General features: G+C 36.0%; 1 protein-coding gene across 2 annotated transcripts; it reads left to right on the top strand.

Moving 5' to 3' along the window:
• Window positions 1-2,965: 2,965 nt before the first annotated feature.
• On the top strand, window positions 2,966-15,431 carry Tsp26A (Tetraspanin 26A). Of its 2 annotated transcripts, XM_028314820.1 has the most exons (9): window positions 2,966-3,229; window positions 4,314-4,434; window positions 5,436-5,509; window positions 7,829-7,903; window positions 9,996-10,094; window positions 11,272-11,451; window positions 12,280-12,402; window positions 12,944-13,060; window positions 13,521-15,431. In XM_028314820.1, the coding sequence occupies exons 1-9, from the start codon at window positions 3,140-3,142 to the stop codon at window positions 13,587-13,589; spliced, it is 948 nt and encodes a 315-aa protein (XP_028170621.1). In that variant the 5' UTR covers window positions 2,966-3,139; the 3' UTR covers window positions 13,590-15,431. The 2 variants fall into 2 exon arrangements, with proteins under 2 accessions (XP_028170621.1, XP_028170620.1); XM_028314819.1 differs by lacking the exon at window positions 12,280-12,402 and having other exon boundaries at window positions 2,971-3,229.
• Window positions 15,432-22,824: the final 7,393 nt, after the last annotated feature.

Genomic DNA, 22,824 nt, shown 5'->3' with positions numbered 1-22,824 from the left:
TTAGAAGAAGGTATTACTTATTTACCTATAGGTATCTATATTCTTTGGATGTTATGGGCTCACAGTAGGGTTGCCAACCGTACTATAATATATAGTATTGTACTATATTTCGGGTCCGCGTACTATATACTGTTGAAAAAATATATAGTACGCAAAAATACTATATTTTCAACACCGACAATCTAACAAACAAATCCTTCATTTAAAAAAAATAAGAACGCGCCTTTAAAGTATCCGAACGCTTGCGTAACGAACTTCATCATTTCAGCCATAGGACGTCCACTGCTGAACATAGGCCTCCCCCAATGATTTCCATGTTGATCGATTGGTAGCGGCCTGCGTCCAGCGCTTCCCTGCTACCTTTACGATGTCGTCGGTCCACCTTGTAGGTGGACGTCCCACGCTGCGTTTTCCGGTACGCGGCCTCCATTCCAGAACCTTTCCGCCCCATCGCACGTAACGAACTGGTCAATGTCAAATTGACAACGTAAATTTTAACGTCGTCAAACGATATTTTGGTCTGCTTTATTTATCGGCAGAATCGTTTTCAACTAGATGTTGTTATTTCTTTTGAAAAGTTGAAATCTTATATAAATTAGGTATGGAAAGTGGTAGTGATAACGAAAGTGCGTCAAATTCTATTGCGCCGCTAACGCCGATTAAAAAACGAAAAATACTAAAAAGACTTCAAATAAAATAAACCGGAGTGGGACAGAGAGTATGACTGGATTACTGAAGATCCCCAAAATATACAATGTGAGTCACGATAAAGTGCACATATGAAAATATGTGAAACTAGACCAATTTTTTTCGAGAAAAAAGAGGTCAAATTTTTTTTGAGATTTTTTTATTTTTTATAGATTTTTTTTTCTTCCAATTACTTCTCGTAAAGAAAACGTAATAACTTTTAAACTAAGAGGTATATCCTGATAAAATAAATACAATAATAATGCTAAATAACAGGCAATACTAATAAAATACATAAAATACCCAGAAAATGCCAACAAATAATAAAAAATTATACTTTTTGAAAAAAAAATCCGCTTTTATTTTCGTGTTTTTTTGGTTATTTGATCAATTTCTCCAAAAAATGCCCCTATAACAGGTGGTTTTTATTGCTTTGTATTATTCTCTATCGTATTACTTTTGTAAAACTAAAAATTGCATATTAGGTATGTCTCTATCCTTATCACAACATATTATGTCAATTTTAAAATCGGCGCTAGAACAACGTAAAAAAGATTTTTTTTTTGGTTACAAAACAAAAAATAGAAGCAAAATCCCCCCCACAGAAAGTTATGGAATTCAAAAGATTTTCTTGCTATTTTTTGATAAATGTTTAGACTATCTTAATAAATGGTTTTGATTTCAGTGAAAGCAATTGGTTATTTAAAATCCAAAAATTAAATTTAAAAAAGGAGGTTTCATTTAATGACTGTGAGACAATGTTAGAAATTCTAAATTTACAAGAAAAATTGAGTATCAAAATGGACGACCTATACTCTGAAATAACGATATTGACTGTAGTGACTTTACTGACAAAACTACAGGCCAAAAATGGCAGCATATTTTAAAAAATACTGAAAATGACTTACCAAATTTATTTGAAGTAATTTCATTCCTGCTCTCTATTCCCGCCACTTCGGCATTTACAGAAAGGATATTTTCGGTTATGAATTCGAAGTGGCGAGAACAAAGAAACAGAAGTAGTGTATAGAAGAGCTTTTGATTTATATTTATTTAAAAATTGAATGTGACAAAGCATATGACTTTATTTTAAACAAAAAACTGTTACACAGCGCAAGAACTGCAAAAAATATAGTTTTTATAAAAATAAATAATTAGAAAATATGTATTTGTAAATTTTTTTGTTTTTCCCATAAAATACTATATTTTTTTTAAATGTACTATATTTTCTTACACCTTATTTTGGAAAATACTATATTTCGCTGATGAAATGTTGGCAACCCTAGCTCACAGTGTAAAAGACACTTGAAAACCCCAGCCTCCGTTTGGTTAGAACAGTCACGGCAATCGAAAGGCTGTGGGCTTAAGTAGGTAGGATAGGTACCTATACTAGTTACCCGAAGCAGTATAATTTTTTTCAAGTTTTAAAAGCGTTGTTAATTAAAATAGTTAAAGTTAACTAAAGCTTATAGGAGAAGGCTAGATACGTTATCAGCAGGGTTCGACTCCCGATAAAATAAAAAGTAAAAGTTTGACTGACTTTTTTGTGCCCCAGAGATTAGAGAGATCATACAAATTTTTATTTGCATATTGCATCTCTCCCAGTGACAGACCTTAGGTTTTTACACTTTATTCAATGCGGACACGACTAGGTTAAATCACATTACATTAATACAGTAAATAATCATAATAAAACTGAGATATTTTGTGCTCTAACGCTACATATTTTTACGTGTTTATTTTTAAATCAAACAATGCCAGAACGCTGCATATTTACTGAATGCCACGATAAATATACCTTACCTGAAATTAAGTTGCGTTAATATTCCACTAAACTCAAATCAAATTCTTTTATGAGAAATAAAAATTGCCGAATGCTGAATATCATTTAACTTTCCCGCCAAAACGATTTTTTTTCGTTCATAAATAGCAGCGTCATCATGCTCTGTGGGACTGTGGGCAGCGTTTTTTTTATTTAAATAGTTAATTTGTATTTATAATAAGGTCTAAAGAGATTAAGGTCCTACATTACTTTTATTTAATTCCTTCAGGAACGAGCTACGATCAGGGACCATTTACGTAATTTTTTTAATAATTTGACTCTAAAAATAGATTTTTGATTTCCGAACGTAAACAAATTGACGCTTAAAATACGACCAATTGCAAGAGCAAATTTTATGAAGTGTCATTATATCTTCTTTCTTTTTCACTCGTTGTAACATGGCATATATCTGTTTCATACTATCCGCGTAACCAGTTTACAATTTTAGTCATTTCAATTTAGTAGCATTATATGTACTGTTTTCTTTCCTTGCCTTCTCATCGGTCGTTCACTTGTTTTAATTTGGCCTACTTGTTTATTGTTCCTAGTTTAACACCCATTTAAATCCCTACCAGATGTAGTGCGTTATCAAGACTTATTTTTAATTAAAACAAAACATCACACTGCAAAATGCCTAGCATGAGAAAGTATCGAAGGGACACCAGCGAAGTCAGCTGTTGTTTGAAATATGTTATATTTGGTGTAAATGTATTGTTCTGGGTGAGTTTTTGTATGATATTCGTTAATAACATACCTAGTTATTTTAATAAGTGTTGATATAATCATCAATTGTGGCCAAACCTGTGATGAGAAACTAGGAGTCAAGGTTGCAATGAGTGAGAGTAACATTACCTCTACTTCTCAGTACTGTAGCCGACATTTTCCTTTGAATTTCATTGTTTTGACTATTTTTTAACACATCATCATCATCATCAACAGCCCTTTACAGTCCACTGCTGGACTATGAGCCTCCTCCACTATAGTGGAGGGTTTTGCCATAATCTCCACGCTTGGCAGGCGGGTTGGAGATCGCAGTTTAAAAGATTGATGTTTAACACATAAAAAAAGGAATTAGATCATTCGCTAACTATTTTTGTAATGTAAACTCTAATTTCAAGGGTTGCTTATTTGATTATTTTTTCCTGTGTAAGATTATGAACCTCTATTCACTAACACTTATTTACACACTCATCGCCCAAAAACATTGAAGTTAATGCCTCTGGAAAACTAAAACTAAGTAAGCCTAAGATATAAGCAAACAGATCTTATCTTAGCATTAACCTTGAGGCAGCAAAAAACTAAAAAAACCTGGTATTGGTTATGTACTTTCCAAAGCATGAGTCAGGTCAATTAAATATTTGTTTAGTGCTTTTATTTTTATAATTTGAATCATACTGTAATTAGGTATTTCTTCTTACATACCCATAATAATAACTGGGCAACATTTAAAAAAAATCCAAATGTACAACCCAGGGAAACCTATCATAGTAATTTCTGTGAATATGATAAACAAATATCCAGAGGTCAAAGAGAATAATTATACCAAATAAATAATTGTTTTGTTGATAAAATGCACAATAAACACTGTGCAATAGTCCTCATTCTGTGAATACGATAAACAATTATCTGGGATTCAAAGTATTTCTGTTCCAAATAAATAAACTTTGTTCATAACATGTCAATAAAAGGGGAAAAGAATATCAATTTACGTTAGTATACAAAGTACTGAAGACATGTTCAGTTGTTAAAAATGGCCATGTCTGGTATGAAGATTCTTACGTTAATCACTCAATTGTATTTCCAGTTCCTTGGTTTAATCGTACTGGCCGTCGGAGTGTGGGCGTGGACTGAGAAGGACACCTTCAACAATCTCTCCCGTCTTACTAATATAGCCCTCGATCCTGCTTTTATATTAATATGCGTTGGTGAGTTCCTATTAAATGTTGATTTATTAGCAATTAGTTATACCAATTTATTTATTTATTGACTACTAGCGGCCGCCCGCGACTTCGTACGCGTGGATCCGGTTTTATCCCCTTCATCTATCTTACGCAGTTTAGATTTTTTCATACAAATGTTTTTTCTCCCGTTCCCGTGGGAATTTTGCAATATCCTGTTGTAACTAAGCTTTAAGTTTACTAAGGTTTGCCTGCATGCCAAATTTCAAGCGTCTAACTTAAGCGGTTTAGATTTTTTATACAAAAGGATTTTCCCGCTAATTCCCGTTCCCGTGGGAATTCCTAAGTTTACTATAACCTGCCCAGGAGTATGAAGAATAATTGTACCTAGTTTCGTTAAAATCCGTCTGGTAGTTTTTGTTTTTTATAAGGAACATACAGACAGACAGACAGACAAAAATTTTACTGATTGCATTTTTGGCATCAGTATCGAACACTAATCACCCCCTGATAGTTATTTTGAAAATATATTTCATGTACAGAATTGACCTCTCTACAGATTTATTATAAGTATAGAAGATTTAATATTAGATATCTATAAACTTGTTTGTTATCCAGCTAATTAAAAGTGTTAATTAGCTGGATAACAAACAATTATCTTTTTATATAAAAATTAATAAGGAAGAAGCTCTAAACTAATTTTGTTTATATTTCAAATCACGAATGCACTGATTTTGTAGTTGAGTTTAGTATGTTATTAACACAGTATGCTCAATTTTGATTACATTTGCATTATTTAGCCAGAATCAAGGTTGAATTACATTGATGCAAAGAATTAAACATATTTTAATTTGGATTGAGGCCTGATTGCACAATAAAAGACTAAAGTTTCATCACAAGTCTTACATGTTTTACTTAAAATACTATTAAAATTACATCTACCTAAGATGCTTCAGTGTTAAGCTTGATGTGCATTTGTTTAATATCTGCTGATAATAAGTAACTCAGATAACTTTGTTTTATTTCAGGGACGATAACATTCATAATTGGCTTCACTGGTTGCGTGGGCGCGTTGCGTGAGAACACATGCTTACTGGCCTGTGTAAGTATTTAAAAGATACCATACAATTCAATGGACTTAACTGCTTCTGGGAATCAGATGCAATTATTAAAGCATCTAGTACAGTCTTTTCCAAAGGGGCCGTCCATAAATTACGTCATCGATTTTTTCAGATTTTAGACCCCCCCCCCCTACAATCATCCTAGCGTCATTTCTTAAAGCCCCCCCCCCCCTTCTCCCAANCCCCCTTCTCCCAAAATTGACGTCATTACCAGTTTGACAAAATTAAAACACTTCTAGAATCACCTTTTATTTTTTTTAATAGATAGAGTGATTCTTAAGGAAGGTTTATATGTATAATACACGTAAGTACCACGGGCGAAGCCGGGGCGGGCAGCTAGTATTATATGTAATCAGTAGCGGCGGAAGGGGGGGGGGGGGGTGATCGCCCCGGGTGCCAACCTAGGTGTGCTGGAAGAAATTTCTTTTTAGAAATAATTAGAGATGGGCCGACTAGTCGCCGACTAGTCGGGAAAGCCGACTATTCGGCATCATTTGTAGTCGGCCGACTAGTGACGACTATTCGGCAAAATATGCCGATTATAATCGGCGCATTACAAAAATAAATATGTGAATGAAATAAACTCATAATCACCAAGATGATTATGTGGTAGACCAAGGGTGTTTATCTAAACCACTTTTGACTACAAAAAATCCGTAAAAAGAGGTTTCACCTGATTTAAAATTTTGGCAATCAGTCTAAATTCATACAAAGTTAACATTAGTTAAAATTACCAGGAAATCATCAAAAATGTGTAAAGTTTACCTATGTAATTTGTCCAAAATTATGACACTTTTTTTTTCGAGAAAAAAATGCATGGAATTGCATACCTATCCTGCGGGGAAGTGGTAGATTATGTGGGGCTCCTCTCATCGGAAGGATGAGGAATACCCACATAAATAACCCCTGAGATTGCATTAGTGTGAAGAACTATGGGAATCTGGACAAAGCCTTCAACTATCATAGTCCGTCCCGGCAATTGCCCACCTGTATGGCGGTCTCTGCTTATCCGACGGTGGTGCTAGTCCCTGCTATGCAGGCGTGGACTGCGTGGAGGGTGGAGAGGAATCAGTGGGCCTAGGATGCGTGCCGCGATTAGCGCAATTTTGCTCATACATTTTGACGTCGATAAATAAGAATAATATCACAGCGCGCATCCTAGCCCAGCAGGGGGCGATCATATTATACAGGTGGGCAATTGCCGGGACGGACTATGATAGTTGATGGCTTTGTCGGGATTCCCATAGTTCTTCACACTTAGGCGATCTCAGGGGTTATTTATGTGGGTATTCCTCATCCTTCCGATGAGAGGAGCCCCACATAATTTACCACTTCCCCGCAGGATACATATGCTACCTTAGGTACTGTTAGGTGATTTCTTTAATACGAGAAAGAATAAAAAGCAACATTTTATTCTTTCTCGTATTAAAGAAATCTAATTTCTCAAAAAGTTATATTTATCTCTTTAGAAATCTAGATATTATTCATATTTCTTTGAGTAAATCTAGATAATTTAAACTTCGGACAAGTAGGTATTCAAAAAATCAAAATCAAAATCAAAAATATTTATTCAGTTTAGACCACAAGTGGCACTTATGAACGTCAATAGAAAATAATAAAAAAAGAAAAAGGTAGCCCTTATGGGGCACTTTACATGTCTCCTTATCTTTTGAATTATTATTAGAATGATCGGCATTGCCGATTAGTCGGCCGACTAATCGGCAATTTGAAAACCGATTAGTCGGCTAGTCGGTTAGTCGGCAAAGACCATAGTCGGCCCATCACTAGAAATAATCTTTTTGTAGGTGAACAATAAACTATAAATAAATAAATAAGAATGACGTCAATTTCGAAACCCCCCNTATCTATCATTTACCGTCATCCGCAGACCAACCCCCCCCCCCTAATTTAGAATGACGTAATATATGGACGGCCCCAAAGTGGGCGATAACGCCCCCTTGTGGGCGCTGCAGGCTTAAAGGTAAGAGACCCAGAAAAAAAAATCGGGACGTTGTGTAGAGGCTTGGGAGGCGTCATTTACTAGGAGGTCTCTTAGACACCGACTGAGCACTCGACTCTCGACTACAAATGGGGGCGCTAAAAAAAATGTATTCTCAAAGTGGGCAGTAAACAAAATAAGTTTGGGAACCGCTGATCTAGTACATTAATGATGTTTATAATATTTCAGCACTTAGTACTTCTTCAATTGACTTTAAAGATTAGATGTTGTTTTGATAGTTTCACAGAGTAGTTGTAGTAGGTAAATATTGTTTGCTTTAACAGTTTTTTTTTACTTTCAGTATGCAGTATTCCTTGCTCTATTGCTGCTGGCGGAAATGACAACGGGAATACTGTTCTTTGTTTTTAAAGATTGGGTATGTGGACCAAAGATTATTACTATTTAATGTTATTAATTCCTTATAGTTAGTATAAATACAAACTCGAGCTAACTGCGCACCTCGCTGGAATGCGACTCCCTTCCACTTAGCCGCACACCTCCCCGCGTTCGCCCCGTCGCACAGTGATTCGAGTAGAACAAGCTAGCTGGACAATATTATTTTTTTACTTTAATGTGTTTAATACACGCATTACTTACTTTTTTGTGCAATTTAAGATTAATTAGGCTTGTTATTATAATTATTATAGGTAGGTTTGAAAAAAAAATTTTTTTTGGTAATAAAATATTTATTTTCTAAAATCAAGAGAAACAGACTAAAAAGGAAAGAAGAAACTAACTTTACAGTATAATAATAATTGGTCTTATGATGTATTAGGTGTTAAAGTATGAAATTCCCGTTTTTTATGGAGAATTTAATGAAAATCAATTTTTCGATATAAACATTTTTGCGATTTATATGGAACAAAGAATCTCAGTTTTTTTAAATTTAGTGGGTAGACTGCGACAACATTAATGACTTGCCAAGTTGCTGTGGCCAGCAGACATTTGCGCTGCAGCTTCAGCAGCCAATATCAGTTCTCAAGTACTTCTTGAGGAAATGAGGTCTAAAAGTCTTCTTCTTTTCGTCTTTTTGCTGGACTCGTCGAACTCCTTGAGTGGTCGTCCAGGTGTAGAATCTTTCGACGTGGAAGACTGAACTTTATGAACAGAAACATGTAACACTATGGCTCCGGGAATCCACTCAGTTTTGTTTTTCATGAAGCGTTCCCTGTTTTGCCGTATTTCGTCCATTGAAATGAAATTGAAATGCGACTGATGCTATTCTTCAACTCTCTCAGCGAATTTTCGTGATCCCAATACATCACATTTTGAGAATATAAATTAAAAATCATGCTATTCTGGTCACTTTTTCAATGTTTTAATCATTAATCAAAAAACTTGATTTTTTATCAATCTGAAAAAATAAAATTGTTGTGCAAAAGTGTGCAAACTGAAACTGGTATATTTGAATACTAGAGGGTTACAGCTACAATATAATATATAAATTCCAGACTGGGGTCAAGTGGGGGCATACAACTTCTAGTCTTCCAAACATAAAATTTTGAGAAAAATATAAAGGTCAACATTTCGCCATACTTTTTAAAACTATGTGCATTATTATGCACCTTATTGTACAGAAAATAAAAAGTACTTACCCTTATCTTCAAAATCCATCACACAAATATTTGGTCACCATAGTAAAAAATAATGTCAGGTGTTGTCGAAAGTCGAGCAAAATTAGGAATTAAAAATTACACTATACTCATATCCTCACTTACCATGTTAATTACTCACGACTAGGTAATTAACAAAGTAAAAAATTGTGGAATCCTTAATGTCTGGGATGTTGTTTATCGTTTTTTTATAAACGATAATCAGAAATTCAACAATGACTTTTGTCCAGCTAGCTTGTTCTACACGAATCACAGTGCGTCGCGTCTTTCCGTTCTATACATGGCCAGAACGCACCCATAGGAAACTGCTCGTGTATATTTTGTAGTGCCCGTTTGTAAATCTGTGACTCCAAACTATACACGAATTTTGCGTACTGATCGTGTATAGTTTGGAAGAGCTCAGTAAAAAAAGTCATATCCAAACTATACTCGATTAGTTTCACACCCTTGCGTTCTGGCTATGTATAGAACGGAAAGACGCCGCCCCTTCCGTACCGGAGCGTCGATGTGACGTCACGCCCGCCAGGTACGCAGTTAACTCGACCGGTAGGTACCTATTTCACCCGTATTCACAAACATTACTATGAGATGTCACTGTGCGCATGGACCCAAAAGACGCACAGGCTCCCAAAAACCTATTCATAGACAATACTTGAGTGGCGGAGTGACACACACGAACCAATCACAGAGTCACGAGCCAATCACTATTTAACGCTGTGCGTTCGACTTTGCATAGCGTTGCTGCTTCACTTAAGCAAGCATCGTGTTTGAATACGGGTGTTTGTATATCTAATATGTATATTTATTCAATTTGCTGTATTTTAGGTTTTAAGTGTATTGTAAACATGTTTTCAGATCAAACAACAAGCTACAAGTGGTTTCCAAACGTTTATCGCGCACTACAGAGAAGATCCCGATCAGCAGAACCTGATTGACTGGATTCAGGAAGATTGGGTATGTTTATTACTGGAACTCTTTTGTAATAATATGACAGTAGATTGAGTTAGGGTGTTGTACAGTGAGTAGGGTCAAGCAAATAAACTTAGGACCAATTTTTAGCTGTATGCGAATTATTGCAGGGTTGATGTCTAATTTGACCGGACTATGGTAAATTCATAAACATTCTTTCATAATCTGGGGGCACGGCAGTGCCCCCACCAAGTCGAGCAAAAAAGCGGCACGGCCGTACCATCCTTTTCTCGAAGCAATTCAGGCCATTTTCGACCGCCTGTAACTTCGTTGTGGATAAAACTAGAAGGCTGAATTTTCATTAGCTATGCAGGCATTGTAAAGACACGGTATATTTAAAATTTCATTCAATTTGAACCAGTAGTTTAAGAATTATAACGGGTCAAAGTTACTTAATTTTGTCACTCACTGACTGACTCACTGACTCACTGACTCACTGACTGACTCACCGATCATCAAAACTCTAAGGCACTTCTAGCAGACCTAGAAGCTTCAAATTTGGAATATAAGTAGTGTTTGGTGTATGAATCAAGGAAAAACTAAAAGATTTTGGGGCACGGTAGTGCAACCGCCAAGTCGAGTAAAATTTTTCAATTTCGGTCCAGTTTTCTAGATACATAACTGCTGTCTACAAAATACAAAAAGAAATGAGATCCCATCAAAAACAATACTTGTCAAAAAACCAAGTCTCGCAATCGCAACTCAGTTGTTCTACGGTAAAAAGTTGTGAGATCCATGTAATACCAAGTCCAGGCCAGGAAATCTTTAACGTTTTACATAAATATATTGACTTGGCCATCGCATGAAAACACGTGTAAATTAAATTATTTGGTTTTTTGACAAGTATTGTTTTTGATGGGTTAGAATTGACTACTCTAGGAAGCACTACCTAAGTCCCAACTACTGACTAAACCTGCAATAAATTTATATTTTTGCTTTCCATTTCGCTTTTTTTTTTCGTAAAACCATAAGCGTCAAAGTAGCAACTTGAGTCGATGTTTAAATCTTGGAAAACCACTGCCTGTTTAGTGGTTCATAGGAGTTCAAATTATTTAAGTCTGCGTGCAAATTAGTTTAGTCTTTAGGTAACTAGTTAAGTCTTTGGGTGCAAATTAGTCCAGGCTTAGGGTGCAAATTACTTTACCTTCATTGCACATTACAGTTACAATGCTGCGGCGTAGAGGGTCCTTCGGACTGGGACCGCAACGCCTACTTCAACTGTTCGAGCGGAGCCGTCGGCTCGAGAGAGGCTTGCGGCGTTCCCTTCAGCTGTTGTAGGAGCAAACCGCAGGACATCATTAGGAATAAGCAGTGCGGGTATGACGTTAGGAAGCGGACTTATGTGAGTATTAAAATCTTTATTTTTAGACTAAATTAATTAGAACTGACAAATCAATACATTTTGCGTGACTATGTGAGTCTATGTGGTCTAGTCTAATAAAAAAGAGTTAGAGAGACTTATGCCCGTTTTCACCATCAATCCCTAATGTTTAAGTAACCCCTATGGTAACACATAACATGAATTTTGTTGACATAGGGGTCACTTCAAAAGGCTTAGTCATCAAAATGACAACTTCTCAAAATGACAACCGGGATGCGAAATGTCCACTTCTCGAAATTACAACTTCTTAAAATGTCAACTTCGCTAAAAGACTACTTCTCATAATAATATTGTCTATTTCGGATATTTCGATTATTTGTGGACATTTTGCGTCCCGGTTGTCATTTTGAGAAGTTGTCATTTTGAAGACTAAGCCATTAAAAATTAGGGATTGATGGTGAAAACGGGCATTAGGTTCCTGGGTTCGATTCCCAGTGTCTTGTGTTGAAATATGATAATGATGAAGGCAAATGTAAAATATGCACTGAATTACCTTTCATGTCAGATGCTGTTATTACGAGAATTGTCTTTACTTTTGAGTTAATATAAGATTAATGTAGACCTTGTACTCACTGTGACATACTTCTTTCCTTACATACTTCGCGGGAAATCCTTAGGGTTGGCTTTTGTCCAACAGTGGACATCATTTAGCTGAAACGAACGAACGAACTCACTGCGAGTGAAATTAAATAAAAATTGGTTACTGAGAGGCAGTTTATTCTCCCTCCTTTTCTTAACTGATGTGTAGTAGCTAGCATAAAGTTTTAAATGTCACAAATAATAATTTAGCAAGTAAGCGAGCGCGTGATTCACGAACGAGGCTGCCTAGCGGCGGGAGAAGATTGGCTCCAAAGGAATTTCGTCCCTGTAGCCGCGGTCATTCTGGGCCCGCTGGCTTTGAAGGTTTTACAAGTGATACTGTGTAGTCTTTGTTGAAGATTCAACCTTATTGTTAGCACTATAAGGCCCTTATTACCAAGCAAGCAAGTAAAAATGTTCATCGTTTTTTGGACCTTAACACGAGACAATAAAGTTGCATTATCCTTGACTGCTTGGGTTAAGAAATGATGCTCAAAACACGATTCAAACTGAAAAGACTCAAGACTGATTGATTAAATTGCAATGTTTGGCCCATTACAGCCTTTTTCTTTCTTGACAATAAAATTCATACTTGGTTGTCATTTCGTAATATGGGCCTAAATGTATACTCACCTTAGATAGAAAGTACCGTAGACTAGATGTAGAAATCTCATTTCGTGATTATTATGCGCGCCGCGATATAATTTTATCGATGTTAGACGACAAATGTATGGGCTTATCGCTTAATCGATAAAATGTTTCGATTAAAAATATAGTGGCGCGCATCCTAGGCTAGTTCGTCACACTTGATATCTTTGTCCACATTTTGTAGCTAGACTTTTTTTGGTCACGTTTTATTTTCTTTTTGTTTTAGAACTTTGACGTAGCTAAGATAATATATGACAAGGGCTGCTTAGAGGCCGCCGAGGAGTGGTTTGACCACAACCTGTTGATTGTAGCCACATCCGCTGTTTGTACTGCTTTTGCACAAGTAAGTTGTGTTGTGTAGTTGCACATAGTTTTGATTCACTTTTTGTGTAGTTGAAACCAAAAACATTCAATGTTTTGTAGCTTTGTACATATTAAAGGAAAAAAAAAACAAAGTTTAAATGTTTTTGGGCTCAGTACATAAGCACATTTTTGTCACACAGCAGCGGTCGCCGAGCAGATAGAATTTCGTCCAATGACCCCAAGCAAGCTACCCATCCTTCTCGCTCGCGTGTAATTATATTGCTATCTCACGCAAATGTGCGATTGGCGGTCATAGTGAGTGTGCGAGCGCGACGGCTATACATATAACTACGCTCGTGCGATAAGGATGGGTAGTTTGGGATAATTGTATGAATTTCTATCTGCTCGGCGACCGGACTTTACAACATAATTTTTGCATGTAAAACATTTTTTTTTTCATTATATTAGCACATACATTAACACGCTCTTATTCTACTCAGATATTGGGAATATGCTTCGCGCAAAACCTGCGCGCGGACATCTTCGCGCAAAAAGCGAAGTGGCACTGACAATCAGCCTCTCCTGCCGCCGTGTGACGCCGCCCGCGCCGCACGCGCGACCCCTATGGACAACTCTACGCGCGCACGTAACACAGTTTGAATTTGAATTTAGAACCCTTCTCAGTTCCTCCCAAAGATTTTTTTCTCTTGGCTTCCTAAAGATGTTCAACATGCCAGTTTGAATTTGAATTTAGAACCCTTCTCAGTTCCTCCCAAAGATGTTTTTACAAGCTTTATATTGACTTCACTTTTTTTTCTCTTGGCTTCCTAAAGATTGAATGCCAGCCAGTTTGAATTTGAATTTAGAACCCTTCTCAGTTCCTCCTAAAGATGTTTGTTTTTCTCTTGGCTTCCTAAAGATTGAATGCCAGCCAGTTTGAATTTGAATTTAGAACCCTTTTCAGTTCCGTCTCATGATGTTTATGTGCCAGTTTAAATTTGAATTTGGAACCCTTCCTAGTTCCTCATATTGATGTTTTTTTTCTCTTGACTTGCTAAAGATGTTCGTAACATGCCAGTTTGAATTTTAATTTAGAAACCTCAGTCCCTCCAGTGATGTTGATAACACGCCAGTTTGAATTCGAACTTTGAAACAAGTTTGAATAGATATTTTTACCAGTTCTAATGAGGTTTACAAAAGCAGACTTGGTGTGATGTGATGTCACTAAAACAATAGAAAAACTTTTTAATGTTCCAAGTTAAGTCTGAAGTGTAACCATTTAAAAAATCATAAAATACATTTTAGTTCCTTAAATTCAGCCACAAACTGAATGAATAAAGAAAGATGCAGGCATCTCTTATCACTTGAATTATCTGTATAACTTGTGTGTAACAATATGACGTATTTATTATATCAAAGTTTTTCCAACTAACATTTAAAGAAAACGCGCTACTGACCTTAAAAAACTTGTTGTTGTAAATGTGTAACGTGTTAAATATTGTAAAACAGAAACAAGTAGGTCTTAAAAAGTAAGGCGTACTTCTCAATTGTAAGTCTAATATTGTACCTTATTGTTATTAGGGTAAGAACCTCACGACGTAATCTCACTTCGTCTTACTATCCCTACGGCTTTCATAAGTGTTACTATAAAAATTTTTGGATATTGAATTTTCCCATTTTGTGGCACATTTCTTAACACCTTCCTACTTTCCGTTCACGAACTGCTTAGTTGTATGGTATTACGTAAACAATTACAATTTGAACCTTAATACAGTTAAGATAATGCGCAGAATACAATAAATCAATAACGAACAAGCAAATAAGACCCATATTTGCAGCGCTCTTATGATTGAATTCGTATCATGCGACTAAGCACACTCGTGGACATTTCTCCCTTTCATAATCCGATTGTGCCTGTTACATTATAAGATGTTAATAACATGTTAGAAATATCCAATGTATTATTGCCAGTGGATGTCTAAGCTCTTTAACACTAAGATCCGTATTACAAAACGAAGTCCAAAATTCGATTCAATCCAAAGCATAAATTGGGTTTAAACGTCAACGTTAAGGCCAATTTACAGTGCAGAATTTTTTTAGCATGGATCGAGTTTTGGGTCGTTTTCGTAATAAGGGCTTAAGTGACTGTTAAATATTGTTAAACTAATACAGTGTGTTAAGAGCTATAGATGTTCTAAAGAGATGTGTTCAATTATTGGCCAATTACTAGCCTTAACGGGAGCTGTGAGATGAATTTAGTATCTGACTTAAATGTTATGAAGAATTAGTAAAATTGAAGGAAAAGACAATGTTATAGATCTGCCATCGTGGTATTCATAAAGTACAATTATTTATTTACATACACAGAAGTTTATTCTGCAATGGTATTTGAAAATCGTTCCTGTGTCGATCACGTTAAAGTTATATTTCTGTTCTATAAACGAGAAGGTAATGTTGCATTGATGAATTGATGTTATATACTCGCGTGGAAATGTTTAGGGTCGTGTGAAATGCAGCAGGAGAATAATGGCTGACAATATAATGTTGAGTGTATTATAAAACGTATATTTTATTATAGTCTGGTCTGTGAGCACGTAGAATTTTGTCCAATGACCCCAAGCTACCCATCCTTATTGCTCGCGCGTAATTATATTGCTGTTGCGACTGTGCGACGGGCGCCCGCAGTGAGTGTGCGAGCGCAACAGCAACATAATTACGCGCGAGCGAAAAGGATGGGTAGCTTGGGGTCATTGGACAAAATTCTAGGTGCTCACAGACCGGGCTTTAGTGCTAAGTTTACTAACTCAAACTATTCATAACATGTCTGTTGTCTGCTTAGTGTAGTGCTAGTGTAAGGCAATGTTGTATTCGTCTAACTTTAATATAGTTATTATGGCTTTTTAATATTTTTGTAGTTCATCATCACATGTTTATATTTAATTTCTTATGTATTATGAGACACGAAGATCACAATCGAATATACAATGAATTTAGTGCACTGATATTACAAACAAAATATTTATTTTAATGCGGTGCAAATGGATTTTGATAAAGAAATTATTTAACAGGATGCTTTAGAAGTTTTGCCTTTAGACAATGTACCTAATTATAACATTCTGTATAATACGTTTCGACTTTGCGATAATTCGATTCGTTAGCGATGTTATGCGAAATATTACATTGTCTAAAGGCTTTCGAATTTTATGAATCTTCATCAAAGTTCTGATATTATTTTCGTAGATTTATCGACAGACAGTAGACATGTTAGCGAAATTAGTGATTAAGAAATACTCATTGGTTCAACTTTATTGACGCTTTGCCAGAATTTACTTAACGTTATTAAAGAGTACGTATTTACTTTGAGTATTATGCCGTTAAATATCGAACGTTCTAATGTTAGCACAAAATTATTAGCTTTATATTAACTTTAATTATAAGATGCTCCTGGTTTCTCATCGGCTAGTCAAATATACCAAGCCGTCATACAAAAAACTGATTTTGGTTGGTAACATACAGAGTGTAAGAAGAGGTTGGTGAAAACTTCAACATTGAGTTCTGATGCTTTTAGTATTTTTTCCCGGAAAATGTATGACTTTCCAAATAACATTTCTGTGGAATGTCGTAATCTAGTCTTTGAAAATTTTTGTTTTAGCTATATACATTAAAGCTAACAAACTAATAATAATAATAATAATAATAATAATAATAATAATAAATTTATTTATTTCGACCACATACAGATCATAGTGTTACTAAGCAGTTACAATAGAGCGTTAAACAAGTGAATTAAAAAGAAACGAAATACTTTGAATTCCGAAATACGAGGGTAACGATATTTACTTCGGGACTAACTAAAGCATAGACTGTACTGTGTTCACTGTTTCAGTTTTTGCTAACCTCCACCTTCAATCTTGTATTCTGACCGTCACTTCATAAAAAGATGTCCGATCGTATGACTGATTTGCTTGGCGGATAAAAATCCGGGGGCTTAAAGCCTATTTATACATATTTTTTACATGTTTTATCATAGCTTTAAGATGTTTATTCAAGTATAAGCCTAATGGTTAATTTATATTCAATATTTTATACAATCAAAGTTGGTTTTATGCATTTCTTATGATGTAATCTCATGAATCTATGGTTCCGTAATTTACACCCTATATAAATGTTGTTCAAGTATTAGCTAAATAAAGGTTTTCTCTCTTTCTGTCTTGTGTTATTCTACATTTGACAGAAAAAGACAGGACATTGTTAACTGTTAAACAACGTTTTATACAAGAGTATTAGTTTTAATTGATAACGAGTTCAGATTTTGACATTCCTATGATTATTTGCCTGACAGTAACTGTGCCTGAAGTAATTTAAGACAATCTTAATTATGAGATACTAATGCTTGTAGTAATTGTAAGCTATTCATAAGTTGATAATGTCCATTTACAATAGATAAGGATTACTTAAGAGAATAATTATTTGGAATGCCACTGCCTTATTATACAATATTTCTTTACTGCAAAGTTTTATACATGCCTGAAATATTCCGTAAACTGTTATAAGTTATATATAAACAAAAAAGAGTTGGCTCTATTATTTGTTGAATTGTATTTACGAAAGTATTATTTTGAAAATGTGAACATTTTTTAACATGATGACAAATGTAAGATTATCTTGTAATGTATTAGCAATGATATTCATTTTATTTTGAGAATGATCTAGAAATTGATATTTTATACGCAAATGTAGTAAATAAATTTAAATGCAAAAATATCTTTCTTTCAATTCTTTGACCTAATGTTTTGCTTAAAGTATATTTTCAAAGACTGAAGCTTTGCCCTAACTTACTTAACCGAAGCTGTAAACATTTTACTATCAAAGTTACTAGAACCAGAGTTTAAAACCCCGTAAATGAGTATTAACGGTCCGTCGTTCGACACGTGGGTCACGCGCACATAGGTTTACCATACCTCCGAATTTTCCGAGAATATCCGGACTTTAAGCCTTCCAGCAGTCTTTTTTCCCCGTTTTCCTACTTATAAAAAGCTGTATGTACAGAAAGCCAAAGTTTTAGTTACCAATTCCCATTTCTTCTTTCACTCTCATGACCGGAAATGGGTAGCTGGAGCTGTGGCCCACTGTACTCTGTTTTACTTTATGCCTCGGTAGGACAAAACTCTTTTGAGATTTAAAAACCTGCGTGACTTCGATAGGTATCATTGTCTGGATCTGGACCAATTCTAAAACGTCTTAACTTTTTGGGACTTTCCTAATAATTATCCATGGCGACCCTACACGCACGTAAACAGTGATAAGCTGAACACAAATGGTGCGTTATTTTCGGTTAGCGTAATGGACGCGGGTTGTGACTTAACACTCGCTGGTCACGTCGCGGACAGTGACCGAATGAATTAATTTATGGCAACCGAAAAACACCCGGAGACAAGTTTAGGGAAATTCAGCCATAATTAAATTTGCTAACAAATAAAGGCCTTTACTCAGAAGTGACCGAGCATTGATTGCCTTTACAGTGAAATTGGAAAAAGGGGTAAAACTCTTTTTCCGACCTAGTAACTAAGTAAATAAGATTATATAAATTGTAAATGGAAATATAAAATTACTATGGAGCTAGATACCCACGGGTTTACTATCATGTAAAATTATGTATGTTACAGGAAATGTATGAAATCCGTCATTGTATACAATTCCTAGGAATTGTGTATAATGCCTAAAATCACGCGGAAATGTGTGATGTAAATTATATTCGACACATTTCCTAGGAAATTTACACATTTCCTAAACAGAAATTGGAAATGTAATAACCTATAAGATTTCAATGAATATGCGTGGACATGCGGTGTGAGGGGAGGTCGTAAGTCTAACCTAACCTAACCGAGACTTTGTTATCCAGCTACAGGAGTACTAAAACCTTCATGCCAAAAACAGTTTAAAAAAAGAGATGTTAAAATTAGGGATTTCCAATACTTCAGCGTAATATGCGTGATGCCGAAAGGAAGGTAGGTATGGGGCCGTCCATAAATTACGTCATCGATTTTTTCAGATTTTAGACCCCCCCCCCCCCCCCTATCTATCATTTACCGTCATCCGCAGACCAACCCCCCCCCCCCTAATTTAGAATGACGTAATATATGGACGGCCCCTATGCCAATAAATTTTAGGCAAATATTTTTTTCGGCCAAAGTATAATAGTGCGAAAACAACTGTCAGGCTAAACAATAATAATTGTGAGTTTAAAGTGGACCTATAGGCCAATGTGGTTTGGCTAAATGAAATTTTAGGCGTACCGAGGGGCACCCGATCACGCGACCGCGTTAGTGCCGCTTAGTTTTATACATTTCCTAATACAATGTTGGAATTCTATAAAATTCCGTAATATGTGCGTATTAAAAAATCTCTGTAACAATATTTTATACATTTCCTAAATAGCTTCGGAATTGTATACATTTCCTAGGAATAGTAGTTATACAATTCCTAGAATTCATACATTTCCTGTAACATGTATATCACATTACTTTTACTCTTTATTGTTATTATTATGGAACCTTTATCCTTCCTTACTTTTTATAAGGTCAAAATATGTATACCTACCTAGGTACTTCACTTCTTTTTACCAAGTGTAGGTACGTAGGTAACAATACAATCAATAAGTTGTATTCCTTTGATGTGATTGTTAAAAACATACAAACAGTGCTTTGATATGTAATAAAAGGATGAAAGAAATCTTTGATGTCTCAAAAAAAGGAATCCTGTTAAAATGAAAGGAGCCCCAGAGGTCATGGTTCAATCAACTAAGTTCGATTTTCATCACGTTAAAAACCAGTCGGGCTATTTTGTCTGGATGCCCGAAGCAGTACTTAAGTATCTACCTACGGAGAGTTCAAATTAATGTCTATATTACCCGAAGCCGTACTTACGATAAGTTGAAATTATAATGGGATTGTGTAAGTAAAAGGTCTGTTTTGAAGTCTACTTCGTCATCATCATCTCAGCCATATGACGTCCACTGCTGAACATAGGCCTCCCACATGCTTTCCATGTTCCAAGCGGCCTGCGTCCAGCGCCTTCCTGCTTGCTACCTTTATGATGTCGACCACCGGTGGGTGGGCGTCCTACGCTGCGTTTTCCGGTACGCGGCTTCCACTTCAGAACCATCGGCCGTCAGTTCTGCGTACCTGCTATGTACCTACTTAGATAATAGATAAAGTATTATAAAAATAGATAAAGTAACCTATAGGTACTTAGATCATTGTAAAAAAATGTGATGTAGGTACCTACATTGTAATGTCACACACATCGCTAACGAACGTAAAAAGAATTGGGCTACAGCTGTCTAGGTATTGGTGGTTGGTCTCGACGTCGAGCTCTACCAGTAGGCCTAAGATGCACGCCGCGATAAGCGGTTATCACGCCATTTTATCGTTTTTCCCCATACATTTTGACGTCGATAAAAGTTATCACGGTGCTCATCTTGGGCTTACAGCACCTTCAACTCTCTATCCATGTAGTTTTAATTACAGCAGTTACCCCAGCTATGAATAGCTAAGTAAATCAACATTTCCGACTGATCACACAGCAAAATAGATCCCCCATATTGGAGCCCTGTCGCATCGGATGGGCGTCAGCGTCACCGTGTCGCGCGGCGTTGATGCCGTTCATTTGTCAGCGATGCCGATCCGGGGATTATACGGGCACAGACTATCGTCAAGCAGATGTCGATTGAATTTACCAAAATATTTTTTAGCCAGGAAATAGGCATGGCTCTTGGAAATAAAGAACCTTCTTAATTGACTGTGGTGTCTAATCCCATGACCAGACTACAGAGTAATTTCGAGACTATTCCCATCTCTCGTTCCCACTGCTGCATCTCCTGTGTATAGCTGGGATCTCCAGATTGACTGCCAATAAAAACCCAACTAGTGAAGTCTACAGAGTACAAGTCAGGCAGGCATCTAAAAAAAACATAAACCTTATTCTAAATTAAGGTTGCCTTATTATAAAAAAGAGATTAGGCTCTACCATAGAATGGATAACGCTTTACAGCTCTACATTGATTACCCACCTCACAAAAAATTCGCAGCGGATATTTTACAGTCAATTTGTTTAGCTTTTAGGTATTCCATTACACTGTGGCATGATCATTGGCCAAATCACTGATCGCAATTCCATCGTAGCTTCAATTCCTTCTCATGGCGCGTCAATTTGAAAGATTGACGTGTTTGGGAATCATTGAGATTAGATAGGAGATTAGATACTTACCTACATTATGTTACAGTCAGCGTCAAATAATAGTTCGTGTTAACCAAATTGGCCTAAAAGTTGACGACACAACCTTATTCCAATTGAAACAAAGACGGACTGTACCTACCATAGAGGAGTTAATTCCTCTATGGTACCCACACTGATGGAACAAGCTTTCTAGTATCTATTTTTTAAATAGTTCAGCTAAAAACCTACCTATCGAATGAGCAGTCCATGACAAAACAGTTGAGCTATTGGTGATTCTAGATTTCTAGATTAATGCTACGTATTGATAGGTACACACACAATCATTATGATTAATGTTTCTCTAGTCACCTAGTAATTTAACAAAAGTACCTACCTAATTCCTATAAAACTACTAATCTGATCGCCACCAAAAACAGTCCATTACAAGGCACACATTAAAAGGGTAATCAACAAAGGGAGCAGTAACCTCTATAAATCAGTTCACTGACAGACGATTAGCAAGTTAGCAACCCATTAACTTGACTTTACGCTCGGGAATAGTCGCGAATCTATGGAAAACAATGGAAATTTTGAGTAAACGATTGCATAATTTATTATTTTTCATCATGGTTAGATTTATGTAGATAGGTAATACCTACCTACTAATCAATTATTTTTATAGTAATAGCTACACGTTTAGGCATATAAGAATGATTACTTACTTTCCTACACTACACTATCTCTTCTCTATAGGTAAGTAGGTACTAGGTAGGAACTCGTATTTTCTTGGTACGATGAAAAAACAGGAACTTAAAGTGCTTTCAATATTTTAAGTCCTGGAAATACATTCATAGAACCATTTAAACCCCTATTTAATTTCTGAATGTTGAGAAAATGTCACCAATTCACTTCTTGGTATTTAAATAGTTTGTACTTTTAGTTATCTCTGTTTGAGTACCTTTGAAATCTTTGTATATAAAATTTCTACAGAATTGTTGTGGTTCTTTTGATATAAACTAATTGTTTGTTCCTACAATACAAATGCCTCTTACGGACAGGGGCGTAGCTACTAAGGGGCAAGGCGGGGCGGTGCCCCGGGGCCCCCAAGCTCAGAGGGCCCCCGAAAACCAGAAAATCTCAACTGAACTGAACTTTTATAAATATTCCCCTACTTTCAAAATAAATAGAGAGAAATTCGAAAGTTATATCTAGGTAATTCCCCTAAATTATTTCTGTGGGTTGGCAGTGTTGTAAATTTGACGGATAGCGATGGGTGCGTATTATGAAGAGAATAGAACGGTTAAAAAATTGTATCAGGAGTAAGTAAGCTTAATTTTAATTTTGATAAAACCTTACCAGTTTAGATTGCCATGGGCCCCCATTTTTTTATTTGCCCCAGGGCCCTTGGTTACTTAGGTGCGCCACTGCTTGCGGGCAGGCAGGAAAGGGGTGGCCGACAATGGGAGCGAGCGCCATAAATCATAACAATGACAGGCGATTAGCAACCCATTAGCTTGACAAACGCCTGGAATGATTCGCCTTCTGCCGCGAAATCAATGGAATTCAATGTCAATTTCCAGAAATTGA

The sequence above is a fragment of the Ostrinia furnacalis genome, unplaced genomic scaffold, assembly GCF_004193835.3.
Source record: "Ostrinia furnacalis isolate ACB-3 unplaced genomic scaffold, ASM419383v2 OfSCF4915, whole genome shotgun sequence".
Lineage (NCBI taxonomy): Eukaryota > Metazoa > Arthropoda > Insecta > Lepidoptera > Crambidae > Ostrinia > Ostrinia furnacalis.
This window is presented reverse-complemented; position numbering and strand designations above follow the sequence as displayed.